This window comes from Pogona vitticeps, chromosome 1, assembly GCF_051106095.1.
Source record: "Pogona vitticeps strain Pit_001003342236 chromosome 1, PviZW2.1, whole genome shotgun sequence".
Lineage (NCBI taxonomy): Eukaryota > Metazoa > Chordata > Lepidosauria > Squamata > Agamidae > Pogona > Pogona vitticeps.
The window spans coordinates 171123530-171137731 of record NC_135783.1 but is presented as its reverse complement, the minus strand read 5'-3'; the positions used below and the strand labels follow the sequence as shown (position 1 = coordinate 171137731).

Below are 14202 nucleotides of genomic sequence, written 5' to 3'. Positions count from 1 at the left end.
TTCACATGCAACAAAACTGGCAAAGGAAGGCTATGTCAAACACAATTGCAGGCATACTCCTCCTTTCTACATGCTGTTAAAATTGTACTCTCTCGTGAAATAATTAATTGAAAAAAGAATTCTGCGGAATGCTTTCAACCAAAGTGAATCAAGCACTGTCACAGCTAGTAAAAACTATATGAGGCTGACATGAAAAAAATGCATGCAGGGTATTTTGCCTTCTGGAAATTTATTTTCTAATCTTACCTAATGGCAATATTCCATACAATGCTATGAGCTGCTTGACATCTGTGAGAGAAGGCATTGGTTCTATGTTTACTTGTCGAAGTGTAGTTCCAAGATAGCTATACTCACCTACAGGGAGAGACTCAGATTTAGTATGTAATATTTTATTATGACTAAATGCAAGATTTCCAAAATTAGAAACAGTCAGGGAATATACCTGTGGCAACAGGTTTCTCATTAAGCAATATTGCTCTGGAATAAATCCTCAACAATTCATGCAAAATGAATATAAACCAAGGCCTCCGTTCTATATTTCCAAGTTACATTGGTAGAGTGGAGTCAGGGTCTACATCGTTGAAATCCCAGGACTTTCCAAGTAGCAGAAACTATGACTTGCTATTGGGACTGTCATGATTAGCACCTGCATTTCTAGATGCACCACTACAACATTAACCAGGTAACAACAGTGAAAGATACTGTTGTCCCAGAGTACATAATACTCCCAGGATACATAATAATGGGCTCAAGCTATAGGAAGTCAGATTTAGACTTAATATCAGGAAAATTGTTAGAGCAGTACAACAATAGAATCTATTTCAAGATTGTAAGGACCTTCATGTAGGGACCTGTCTTGCCCTTCTTTGGAATATATTTTGTAATGACATTAATCCAAGTACACTTTATTAAATAAACTGAGACAATATTAAGGAAAGAAATAAACAGAATCCGACACAAGGCGTGCTGGTCATCTTTACTCACCTGAGGCAACTCAGTATCAAGCATATGTAACATGCATTTTCATGTAGATTATCACTTAGGGTCATAATCTCAATTAACTATGTGAAACAAGTAGCATTATTACTAATTTACAAGTGGTGACAGTGCAAGACTGAAGTTGTTAAAAGCTTTGTGGCAAGGACAAAGGACCCAAAGGTTTTAATCTAGATTCTAAACCTGTGTTGATTTTTATATCAACATTCAGCTTCCCTGTGCCAAGTAGTTATACGTGCTTATTGTATTTTAAAAAATCTAGTAGTTTTATTCTTAGAAATTACAATAAAATAAAGGAAATACTTGAAAGGTAGTCATACAGAGGAGGGGCAGGATCTATTCTCAATCATCCCAGTAGGCAGGGCACATAATAATGGGATCAAGTTACAGGAAGCCAGATTTAGATTGAATATCATGAAAAAATTCTTAACCGTTAGAGCAGTATGGCAATAGAACCAATGACCTTGGGAGGTGGTGAGCGCTCCAGCGCTGGATGCATTCAAGAGAAAATTAGACAACTATCTGTCAGATCTGTTTTGATTTACATTCCTGCACTGAGCAGGGGATTGGACTTGATGGCCTTTTTGCCCCCTTCCAACTCAATTATTCTATGATCCCATGAGCTCACATGGATGCACAGTCCAATCAAACTTGACATACTGACTAGGCTGGAGAGCAACACACAGTTTGCAGAATTCCAGAAGGTCATATTTGGGAAAGGGCTATACAATAGCATGAACTGGCATAACTTCAGCCTTTGCACTCGAGAGTTATGCTGCACAGGCGCCCAACAGAATTCTGGTCTAGGTGTCTTCATGCCAAGTTATTAACTTCAGCTTTTTCTAAATACATTACACATTATAATAGCTAAGCTTGGAGAGTAATTGTAAGGACTTTAATGATATCCAGGAAAAAAAATCCTGTATTTATACCAGAAACCAGAGTTAGTTTTTAAGGTTTTCTATGGAAAGGGTTTGTGAACTTGAGAGGATTTTGAATTTAAATAAATTAAACCAACAGCAATCCCATATGTATGAGAAGTGAGCTCATTATCTGGATGCTGGTCATTCTGTAGCCAAAACAGCACTTTGTTGTTGTGCTTTAGTCGTTAAGTCATGTCCGATTCTTCGTGACCCCATGGACCAGAGCACGTCAGGCCCTCCTGTCTTCCCTGCCTCCCGGAGTTGGGTCAAATTCATTTTGATAGCTTCAATGACACTGTCCAGCCATCTCATCTTCTGTCATCCCCTTTTCCTCTTCACACTTTCCCAACATCAGGATCTTTTCCAGGGAGATTTCTCCTCTCATGAGATGGCCAAAGTATTGGAGCCTCAGTTTCATGATCTGTCCTTCCAGTGAGCACTCAGGGTTGATATCCTTTAGAATTGATAAGTTTTTTTCTCTTTGCAGTCCAGGGAACTCTCAAGAGTCTCCTCCACCATCACAATCCAAAACTATCAATTCTTCGGTGGTCAACCTTCTTTATGGTCCAGCTCTCACTTCCATACATTGCTACTGGAAAAACCATAGCTTTGACTATGCGGACCTTTGTCGGCAAAGTGATTTCTCTGCTTTTTAAGATGCTGTCTAGGTTTGTCATCGCTTTCCTCCCAAGAAATAGGCGTATTTTAATTTCATGACTGCTGTCACCATCTGCAGTGATCATGGAGCCAAAGAAAGTAAAATCTCTCACTGCCTCTTCCCCTTCGATTTGCCAGGAGGTGATGGGACTAGTGGTCATGATCTTAGTTTTGTTGATGTTGAGCTTCAGACTATTTTTGGTGCTCTCTTCTTTCACCCTCATTAAGAAGTTCTTTAATTCCTCCTCACTTTCTGCCATCAAAGTGGTATCATCTGCATATCTGAGGTTGTTAGTATTTTTTCCGGCAATCTTAATTCTGGCTTGGGATTCATCCAGTCCTGCCTTTCGTATGATCTCTTCTGCATATAAGTTAAATAAGCAGTGGGACAATATACAACCTTGTCGTACACCTATCCCAATTTTGAACCAATCAGTTGTTCCATATCCAGTACTAACTGTTGCTTCCTGTCCCACATATAGATTTCTCAGGAGGCAGATGATTTGGTCAGGCATAGTTTGTTGTGGTCCACACAGTGAAAGGCTTTTGCGTAGTCAATGAAGCAGAAGTAGATGTTTGTCTGGAAATCTCTGGCTTTCTCGATAATCCAGCACATGTTAGCAATTTGGTCTCTAGTTCCTCTGCCCCTTCAAAATCCAGCTTGTACGTCTGGCAGTTCTCGGTCCACACACCGCTGAAGCCTACCTTGGAGGATTTTGAGCATAACCTTGCTAGCATGTGAAATGAGTGCAATTGTACGGTAGTTGGAGCATTCTTTGGCACTGCCCTTCTTTGGCATTGGAATGTAGACTGATCTTTTCCAATCCTCTGGCCACTGCTGAGTTTTCCAAACTTGGTGGCATATTGAGTGTAGCATCTTAACAGTGTCAGCTTTTAAGATTTTAAATAGTTCCACTGGAATGCCATCACCTCCACTGGCCTTGTTGTTAGCCATGCTTTCTAAGGCCCATTTGACTTCGCTCTCCAGGATATTTGGCTCAAGGTCAGCAACCACACTATCTGGGTTGTCCGGGACATTCAGGTCTTTCTGGTATAATACCTCTGTGTATTCTTGTCACCTCTCCTTGATGTCTTCTGCTTCTGTTACGTCCCTCCCATTTTTGTCCTTTATCATGTCCATTTTGCATAAAATGTTCCTTTAATATCTCCACTTTTTTTGAGCACATCTCTGGTTTTTCCCTTTCTGTTATTTTCCTTTATATCTCCACACTGTTCATTTAAGAAGGCCCTCTTGTCTCTCCTTGCTATTCTTTGGAAGTCTGCATTCAATTTTCTGTAACTTTCCCTATCTCCCTTGCTTTTTGTTTCCCTTCTCTCCCCTGCTATTTCTAAGGCCTCGTTGGACAGCCACTTTTCTTTCTTCCATTTCCTTTTCTTTGGGATGGTTTTTGTTGCTGCCTCCTGTATAATGTTACGATCCTCCATCCACAGTTCTTCAGGCACTCTGTCCACCAAATCGAGTACCTTAAATCTCTTCTTCACTTCCACTGTGTATTCATAAGGGATTTGGTTTAGATTATACCAGACTAGCCCAGTGGTTTTTCTTATTTTCTTCAGTTTAAGCTTGAGTTTTGCTGTAACAAGCTGGTGATCAGAGCCACAATCAGCTCCAGGTCTTGTTTTTGCTGACTGTATAGAGCTTCCCGTTCTTTGGCTGCAGAGAACATCATCAATCTGATTTTGGTATTGCCCATCTTGACCCAATACCGAAAACAGCACCAGCTAGATGTAAAGATGTAAGGCTTTAAGAAAACCAATATTTTTAAAGTATAAAAAACTTCGAGGGGGAGAGACCCCAAGAAGGGGACATCTCCTCGACACAGCTAAGTTTGCACAAAATGTTGACTGATGGGAAGAGCTAGAGAATTCCAGAAAAGGACATAGCAGAGCATGAGCACTCTGGGCAAGAACACTCTGCAATGTGACACTGGCTGAAATCATGTGGTGTTAAAACCACATGAGCCAAATGATGTCTTTAATTAAATTCAATTAAAAACTCCCAATCAGATGGCAGTTTTCTGATACTGAGGACACACCCACATTCCAAGGCTCCCAAAGGAGTCTTAGAGAGCCTTGGAACCTGAAGAGAGGGATAAGAAGTTTTTAATTAAATTACAGACATCATGACAGTTGCATGGCATGCATTTATACCAACAGGATTTCAGCCAATGTGTTACTATTTGATACCTAGATTTACAGTGGGGTCTTGACTTGAGAACTTAATCCGTATTGGAAGGCGGTTCTCAAGTCAAAAAGTTCTCAGGTCAAATCTGCATTTCCCATAGGAATGCATTGAAAACCATTTGATCCGTATCTGCTCTTTTCCGTCCATAGAAACTAATGGGAAGCTGCTATTCCGCCTTCGACCACTAGAGGGGGATATTTTGTTTCTTTTTTTTCTTAGGTCAAGAAAGGTTCAGGGAAGGCAGGGAAAATACAGTCCAGGCAGTACCAGGCAGTCTGAAGGCTGTCTCCCAATCCACTCTCTAAACAATGGGAGGAGTGAGGAAGCAGACAGGCACCCTTTTCACTGGCCAACAGTTAACTGAAAGTTCACTTTTTGCACTTCCCCTGCCTCCCACGTGGGTTTTTTTCAGTTCTTAACTCAAATCTAAGTCAAGTCAATATTTTCCTATGAGAGTGGTTCTTAAGTCAAAATGTTCTTAACTCGAGCCGTTCTTAAGTCAAGACCCTACTGTACTTAGAAGAGTGGTTCCCAATGTCACCTATAGGAAACTGACACCAATTCTTCATCCTGACATCTCTACATGCAAGCTCCCACTGTGGATGATCTGGTTGTAAATAGGCTAATTCAGATTATTAACACTATAAGAAACCCATCCATATACAACTTCTACAACTACAAATGGCAGACTTTCTACACCTTTGCTAATGATAATGCCTTCAGTTACAACAAGTGGTGTTTTTTTTTTTACAAAGTTACACAGTTCTTACTTTCCTTATTGGACAGGGGTTTATTGTTTTCTTCTGTTAAAGTTTATTTAAATGAATCTGCAGCCTCTCTACCTTCAAATGCCACATCCCTTCCTTCTAATTTACACTCTCAGAGGTCAAAATCTTCTGATTTTGTCAGGATTTGTTCCTTTAAATGAACAAGGGGTTAAATTTAATATTGTAGTGAGAATGCAAAGTCATGCCTGTAACATCAAGTCAATGAATGACTGATAACATACAGATGGGACAAGATTAGGTGATGCTCGTTAAACATGTTCAGCTGCCATGTCTGCAGTGATAGGCTGCTCTCACTATTTAAGCAAGTGAGTGAGAACAGCACTTTGCCACTCAGTTGTGAGTCTGGTGGTCATTACTTTACTTAAAAATGTGAATGTTTTGTTGCTCTGGGATATCTATACCAATGTATATATGTCTGACCAAGTCTAATATATTGTGCTATAAGTATTATTAGAACTTTGTCCATGCATTTTCTTATACGTCCACATCTTTACTCTGCTTAATAAGGGAAAGATTTGAAGCTACCAGATAAGAGACTGTGTAACTTGTTACCTTGGTCTCCATGGTTTGTTTCCCCTAACAGAGTGCTCTTGGAAGCTTCATTATCTGAAACTGACTCCAAGTTTCAGGAGAGGCAATACGCCATATCAAGCCTCTGGAGTTGGTCCCATGCCAACAGATTTGGGGTGGCACACTACTGCCTCCCTTTCAGCCTTTGGCCACTGTTTCTTTGGATCTGCTAAAAGCTCACATAACCTTCATTTCTGTTGGTGTTTCAGCAGCTTTGCATGCTGCCTTTACTACGTTTGACTGGGAGGGATCTTTCTGGGCTGGGGTAACTATCAGTCAATCCAGCTTTAATCAATTATACCTTCCCTGCCTGATTCTAAGACAGCCTTGCCTATCTGCTCTGAGTCTCTTCTTTATCTTTTAATCGGTTGGCAGTTAGTGTAGTGTATGTGGTCTGAGAGTCTGTTGGAAAAATCAGCAATGAGTCTGTTGAGGCCTGATGTTGAAAGCAGTAATGTTTGTTCAGTATGCTGTTTGATTTGTTCAACTGTGTTTAAATGAATCTTTTTATTTTTCCTCTTATTAATGTCCCAGAATGTAGAAGCCAGTTGAGACAAAATGGTGTCAGCTCTGTAGAAGCTAGTAGATGAGACAAAAGGGGTGGCCAACTCTGGGGAAGCTACTCTGCTCTGTGAGTTCCAGCACTTCTGCTGTGCAGTTAGAGGGATTAGCCAGAAAGTCTAAACACTGCAACACATTCTTCAGACTCCCCTCCCCGCTGAGAAACACCTTTGGTAAAGCCTTTAGTTGAAACACAAACCCTTCAGTAATGTTGGTACCACTAGTTCTTAAACCAGAAATCTTTTCAAAGATATATTTTTCTTCCCTTTGTTTTCCCTCTTGGACAACATATAAACACCCATCATGGTGTTTATACTGTATTATAATCACTACCAGAAAAAAGAGAAATATTTAATGTACAATAAATCTTTTATTAAAATTAAACATTGGGTTGCAAAGAGCTGGTATGACAAACAACAAAAACAGTACAAATACAGCCTCTTATTTAACCTAAATCTAATTTAATCCTAAAATTATCTTTCTACCATCATATAATTTAGTCATACTGTGCGCCACTCCCTATCTCTATTCAAATCAAATACTCACTTATTCTTACATACACTCTACCACCATCCTTTGGGCCTGCAAAAAACACCAACAAAAACAAGGTTCTATAGAAGTACTTCCTCTCTTTCAATAGTCACTCCCCTTTCACTTGACTCAACCCATTTGTTTTATCAAGCATATGACCAATTTGTCTACCTACACATAATGCATAAACAACAATATACAGGTGGGGGCACAAAGTATCACATAGCATTAGAATGAATGGTGAGGCTGTTTGTTCATAGCCCGCTCTACCTCTGATGTACATCAGATTCCATAATCTTGTAAATATAAAACTCCAAATTAGGTCAAAATGTAGTTCTGTTCTGATATATAGATTTTATACTTTACCTATATAATCACCAAGCTTCACTTTCATTGCTTTTATCAATATCCTTTCTTCTACTAGTTCCTGGTAGAGAGAATCAATGGTCCTACACAAAGATACATAATTAGATATATAATACAGCATGAAGCACAAAGTTGCCCCCATGAAGTGACAAATAGCAAAGTTATTAGTCGATTCGTGAGGGGCTTTCTTAAAAAATACACCCCTGCCCCCGCTGCCACTGACACCCCTCACTGCTACCACCCAGCACCATGCTGCTGCCACCCCCCCCACCAACACCCCCTTACCATAATCCAATGCACATGTGCAGAGGCCCGGGTGTGCTTGCGCACATGCACAGGGCATGCTCACAGACGGGCAGGGCACCTGTGCATGCAGGTGGGGTGCATGGGGGAAGTCCATGCATGATGTGGGGAACTGTCTCCGCCATGGCCATGGACTGACATCAAGCCGCAGACCGGGGGTAGGGGACCCTGGTTTACATTACAACAATACATTATCATTAAGGAAACCCATTTCTCTCTCAGCTACTGTGAATACTTCTCTCTCGCCCTGAGAAAGGTGGGAGATACCATCATTATCCTTGCTAATCAAAAATCCTAGGATTGTGACCTTGAGAGTCCTGCATTCACTAGAACACTGTCCCAGACTGCCTATCCATATTACCTACCCTAAATCTCTCACACTCAGTCCAAGGTTCAGCAATTTACACAACAGCAGCAAAGATTTATGCTATTTAAGAGACTGCATGGTTTGTTTTGTTCAGGGAAAAATTCTGTTTTGTTTGAACACAGAAGAACTGACAAGTATTATATATTAGGGGAAAATGACATGTCTGAACCAACCAAGTATTTTTACATGTGTCACAAGGAACAACATTTAATGATAATTGTAAAAAAAAAAAAAAATTAAGTCCAGGGTACCCAGAATGCGATGAACATTCCTCAAAATGACAACTGACATAACTGAAATTTCTTTATGTATTATAACAATTTAAAAAGAATCCTATGTTAGATTCTCCACAATTGCTACAGAACTGCCACTACCAGGTTCAGGCTTATGTATACTAACTCTGACTCTTTTTTGTGTTTGAACAAAGCCTTAAAGGGAGAGGGAAAGAAATATCAATATAACTTTCCAGAGCAACAGGAACATTATTACCTGTCAGGAGTCAGATCTTTCTCCTTCTTAGGCTTTTTCTTCCTTCCACCCTTTTTCCCTTTTTTCTTTTTCTACAGATCATAAATGAAAATAGTTAGAAAAGTTAATAGTTATAGATTTTGTAAAATCTTACAATATTACAATCTTAATCTTACAATATTAATAAGTATACCTAGTATAGATAGGTCATCTTGGGATTTGTGCTCATGTATTTGTGATGTAGGTGGCCTGTAGAAATGTTTTTCTTCTTTGATGTTTTTGTTTCATGTGTAAATTTGGTTGTAAGCCATGGCAGGGCAGAAATCTGACAGATAGATAGATGAAGCAAAAGCAAAAGGTGCTGCTTATATACCGCCCCATAGCATTTCAATCACTCTCTGGGCGGTTTACAAGTTAATTATGCAGGCTGCACATTGCGCCAGTGAGTTGTGTACTCACTTTACTGACCTCGGAAGGACAGAAGGCTGAGTCAACCTTGAGCTGGCTTAAACCCCTGGGACTGAACCCCAGGTCGTGAGCACAGTTTTGCTGCATTACAGCACCATGAGGCTCAGTGACAGACAGACAGACCGACCAACCAACCAACCTGTTCCAGTCAGGTCAGGTGGCTGAGGGGCCTAACACCAAGAGAGGTCCGAAGGGAAAAAACTAAAAATGGGGCCTTCTTGACAGTGGCCCCTCATCTCTGGAATAACCTGCAGAGATCTGCCTGGCCTCCTCACTGAGGGCCTTCAAGACCAACCTGAAGACATGACTATACAGGCAGGCCTTCCCTATAGCTATCGCCTAGCGATAGCTGTAGTCCCCAGCCTATTTCTTTCCGTATTTCCCTCTTTTTCCATCTTGGACTCTGTGATTAATTTGGATTTTACATTTAGTTTATTTTTTTCTGTTTAATGTAAACTGCCCAGAGTAGACACATTCTAGATGGGTGGTATGTAAGTTTAATAAATAAATAATATAAACAGATGGATAGACAGATATGTAGATAGATACATAGATAGCCAAGGACTTTTAAAGTTTAAACTAAAGTCACATTTCACCCTCTATATCTCTCTGTGCATTTCTACATCAGTCCTCCAGATAACCAACAGGTGTCCTCCTTGAACTCCAACAGAGCTGCATTAAAGTTTCAGTATACCCTACTCTCCTCTTTGCCTAATCTGCAAGTGTTCAACATAGAATTGCTGCCTGGACAAAACCAGGCTGCTCGTGTGTGACATTTGTTTCTCAAGTGGTCATCTTGTACAATCAGATGTAAGAGTCTGCACCTATGCAGGGCTATGGTTCAGACAGAGAGAATGGTGGTAGTAGCCCCACCTCCCCTATGTAGAATGAATGCATGCATTAGAAGCATATCCCTCAGTTCAAAATTTCAGGTGACATAGTGGTAACTGGGAGTTTTGGGTGCTACATTGCCCCCAGAAGAAGGGAATGGTAAACTACTTCTGAGTATTGTCTACCTGGAGATCCCTGAAAAAAGTCACTATAAGTCAGAATTGACTTGATAGCACATGATGATTGTTATAAAAGTAATAGTGCCTAATTAAAGCTTCTGATGTGCATTCTGCAGTGAATCTGGCTGATTTAACTTGCTGTTGGGAGATGCTGTCAGTTTCTCTAGAAAACACACAAATAATCTTTTTTTATCTTCAGGTCATAATTCCATCAGGTTGGCTTGTTTCTTTCAAAGAAACCACTGGTATTTTACTAAACAGGCTTACTGGCTGGCAATCTTTACGTTTATGTCAGTGCCCATGGCAAAGATCTATATGTCAGCCATCCTTGTCTGGTTGCGTGGACAAAGAATTCTTTTCAGTGGCAGAGTTGGAGACAGAAAGTCATATAAATCCTCCAGAGTGACTCCAATCCATTTGAGCCAAATAGTTTTGTTGGTCTTTAGCAGAAAAGACTGTATCAGGAGTGGCACACAGTGTCTTCAGGAAACATGCTGAGAAGGAATCTGTAGGCACCTCACCACATGAACCAGTAGATTGGCTTTGCACTAGTAGTCTTCTGGCAGTGAAGGATGATCTTGATTTCCAAGAAGTGGATCCAATTCAGAGTGCAACAACAAAGTAACATAGAGTGCAGAAACCACATTCGTGGTGAGGGATTATTTATTCACTGGAGTTCTCCCTATGCGGGGGCGCGCGCGTTGGATTACTGTGTGTGATGATGGAGACAATGGAGATGGCATAGCCATAACACTGGTCCACAATTTTTTTAGAAGTCATCTGCTTCAGAGACAAAATTTGCTATTATGTATTTTGATGTGCTGAATTCAAATATGACAGTTAAACCAGCTGATTAGCTACTATTTCCAAGATATGTTACATTTTATGTATATGTATATTGTGTAGATAGTAGAGTTTGAATCATAAATTGTAAACCTATGTTTTTTCATGGTTGCTTCCCACGATAATATTTCACTTCTCTTGTTTATGTAACACTTTCAAAATCAGCAAAAAGGTTATATAAATAAAATTTATTATGAATCAAAAGGAAAACAACTATTATGTACATATTTTCGTTCTATTCAGTGTCTACTTGGAGTTTCTTGACTTCTATTGTATTCATTCATTAAACAGAGCATCTCTTGTCACTGTCCAGCAATAGTCGGCAAGCACTGATGGGCTCCATTTGCCCTAATAGCGTTTCTCCAATGTTTCAATGTCCTGGCGAAATCACTCACCATGCTTGTTGTTCACCGCTCTGCAGTTTGGTGGTGGTGGGAAATCCAGGTGAGACTGCAAAAAATGTATCTTTGGTGACATGTTGCAACCAAGACTGTTTTATGCCTTGAGGAGGTTTTCCACCAACAACCTGTAGTTGTCCGCCTTGTTGTTTCTGAGAAAATTTATTGCCACTAACTGGCAATAGATACATTTAACCTTGGAAATCTTCCATGGAGATACTTGACAGCTGCTTGTGTTTTGTCCATGGCCTTGACAAAAGTGACCTTTTGCAAAATCAAAAACTGACAAATAAGAGAGCATGACACTGTATGATTTCTAGAGTAATTTTTCCAGCAGAGTGATGTAAGCTTCATTAGGAATAATGTGGTTCAAATATTGTCCAAACCCAGTCATAGACTTATTTATCGATCCAGTCAAAGATGTATTATAGTTATTTCTGGTTTAAACTGAGATCCCTTTCCTTTATCATCTACTATTCCCAAGTCAAGGGTCGTATTTACTGACCCAGTCACATATCTTGAAAACTAGAGCCAATCAACAATTTAAAGCATCATTTTCATTCTCAGTGAACCAGAATTAGTAGTTTGACTATATTTATTTCAGAAGCATTTTGGCTGTAGACCAGTGTAATCAGAGTTGCCAAAACTACCTGCATGATGAAGAATCACAGAGATAGCTGAATCTCTGAAAAAAACTAGAATGTAGCTGGGTCTTGTGGTTGGTACCAAATATAAAGGGCGGTACCAAGAAGAACAAAGTCTTTTTAAATGTTTTATAACTAAAAATCATAAAACAAAAAACATACAAACCTAAGAACATCTTATAACACAAAGTAGCGAAAACAATTATACAAATTGTGTTCCTCCATACTGGGACCATTTCGAGATATAACCAGTTATTTAAAGTCTTGATGATACCAAAACTAGAATTAAAAGATGTGCTACCTTTAATACCATTGAAAAGATGGAAAATATGGAACTCCAAACTGACATAGTTGCTATATTAGCAGACACTTCTTTGTCTAGAAGTGAGGTACAGTGGAAGATGGTACTGATGTGAGTATCTGAGGACTAAATAGCAGAGCCCTGGTATGGGTCATGATATGGAGATGGATAATATAGATGTTGAGAAGAGATGGAACACACTCAATGATATCGAGATTGACAGTGAGAACAGGATTGCTATGCTTGACACCAAGAATCCTTGTAATACTCCCTCTTTTCTGAGGCTCTTGAGACAAGTGGCATAATTATGAGGTGTTTTTTCTGTCTTGCAGCTGGCATACCTAATGTGGATTGCTGCCAGGAACAATTTAGTTCAGATATGCACAGCTTGCTTGATGGGTTTATTTGTGACGATTCTTCTTGCATCTCAACCTCTGATAAACAAAGAGTTGAGTTATATTGAGTTGAGATTGTTGTGGAACTGGGATAGGAATGGAAGATTCAGATTATATCTGATCAATCAGATAACTGATATCACTTCTACCTTTGTAGAGTTGACTGTAATAGATCTGGAATGTTTGGCTCCAAAATTTGCTTCTCTTCTTTGGGGAGGTATGAAGATGCCAACCTCTTCTATAGCCTGTGTCGAAGCTGGTATTGACTATGAAGTTGAAGCTAGGGGTGGATGATGCTAAGGTTGGTAAAAGGAGCATTTTCAAAAGCCCAAGGGATTTCCAGATGGAGGGCCTTTTAGTGACATATGTTAAGGATGGAAACAGTCTCTTCCAAAAAGGAGGATTTTAATGAGGTGCTCCAACTGCATTTAGTCTGTCTGGGAAAAGACTGAAAGACTTTACAGATTGAGGTGGTACGTTCCTCCCAAGAAAAAATGAAGCACTTCCTTTTGTCTGAGAGGAGAATTTTCCTTTTAGAGCCAGAATAGTACTTAAACAGCACTTCTCATAGTGCCAGAGGAGAAAAGAAAAAAAATGCAGAAAGGAGCAACAGAATGAACAGTTATTGTGAAAAATAGTAAAATGTGAAAATAAGAGAATGAACAAGGAATAAAGAAGAAACACACACAAACCCAGAAGTCATCCGACTCTCTCAGACACATGCTACTACTTGTAGCCATGGTGGTGGACAAAGTAGAATGGAAGGACGGTCTTGCAACACATGCAATGTAGTATCATAGAATAATGGAGTTAGAAAGGATCTATAAGGCCATTGAGTCCAATATCCTGCTTAATGCAGGAATCGAAATCGATGTATATTTGACAGATGATTGTCTAAATTTCTCTTGGATGTTAAATTTCATTCCCTTGTTTTCAGCCTAGTGCTCAAGCCTATCAACATCTTTTTGAATTTTGTTTATATCTTCCAAAAGCTTAAAAATGCTAGCTATTCCACCCAATTTTGTGTCATCTGCAAATCTGATAAGCATTCTCTGCGCTCCCTGATCCAAATCATTAATAAAAATGTTGAAAAGCACCAGTCCCAGGACCGATCCTTGTGATACCCCATTTGTTATCTCCTCCCAGTTTGAGAAGGAGCTATTGAGGATCACTCTGAGTACAATTTTGTAAACCAACTGTGTCTCCACCTGATAGCTGTTCTATCCAGGCCATATTTAGTTAGCTTGCTAATCAGACTATCAGGTAGCACTTTCTCAAAGGTTTCGCTGAAGTTGGAATATGTTATGTCTATAGAGTTCCCATCGCCTACCAGTGAGGTTACCTGATTTTAAAAAATGAGATAAGATTAGCCTGGCAGAATTTATTCTTGAAAATTTGTACTGGCCT

At 39.7% G+C, this 14202-nt stretch overlaps 1 protein-coding gene across 9 annotated transcripts in view; it reads right to left on the bottom strand.

Annotated features, from left to right (window-relative positions):
- DRC11 (dynein regulatory complex subunit 11) overlaps nucleotides 1-14202 on the bottom strand; it is a 204306-nt gene that overhangs the window by 39793 nt on the left and 150311 nt on the right. For 7 of the 9 annotated variants that reach the window (XM_072977292.2, XM_072977271.2, XM_020802380.3 and 4 more), the window contains 3 exons: nucleotides 8758-8828; nucleotides 7599-7681; nucleotides 247-354 (listed from right to left, as the gene is read on the bottom strand). In XM_072977292.2, the coding sequence (XP_072833393.2) occupies nucleotides 247-354; nucleotides 7599-7681; nucleotides 8758-8828 (262 nt within the window). The remainder of the gene's footprint in view (nucleotides 1-246; nucleotides 355-7598; nucleotides 7682-8757; nucleotides 8829-14202) is intronic. The other 2 variants (XM_072977285.2, XM_078378819.1) reach the window with 1 other exon arrangement.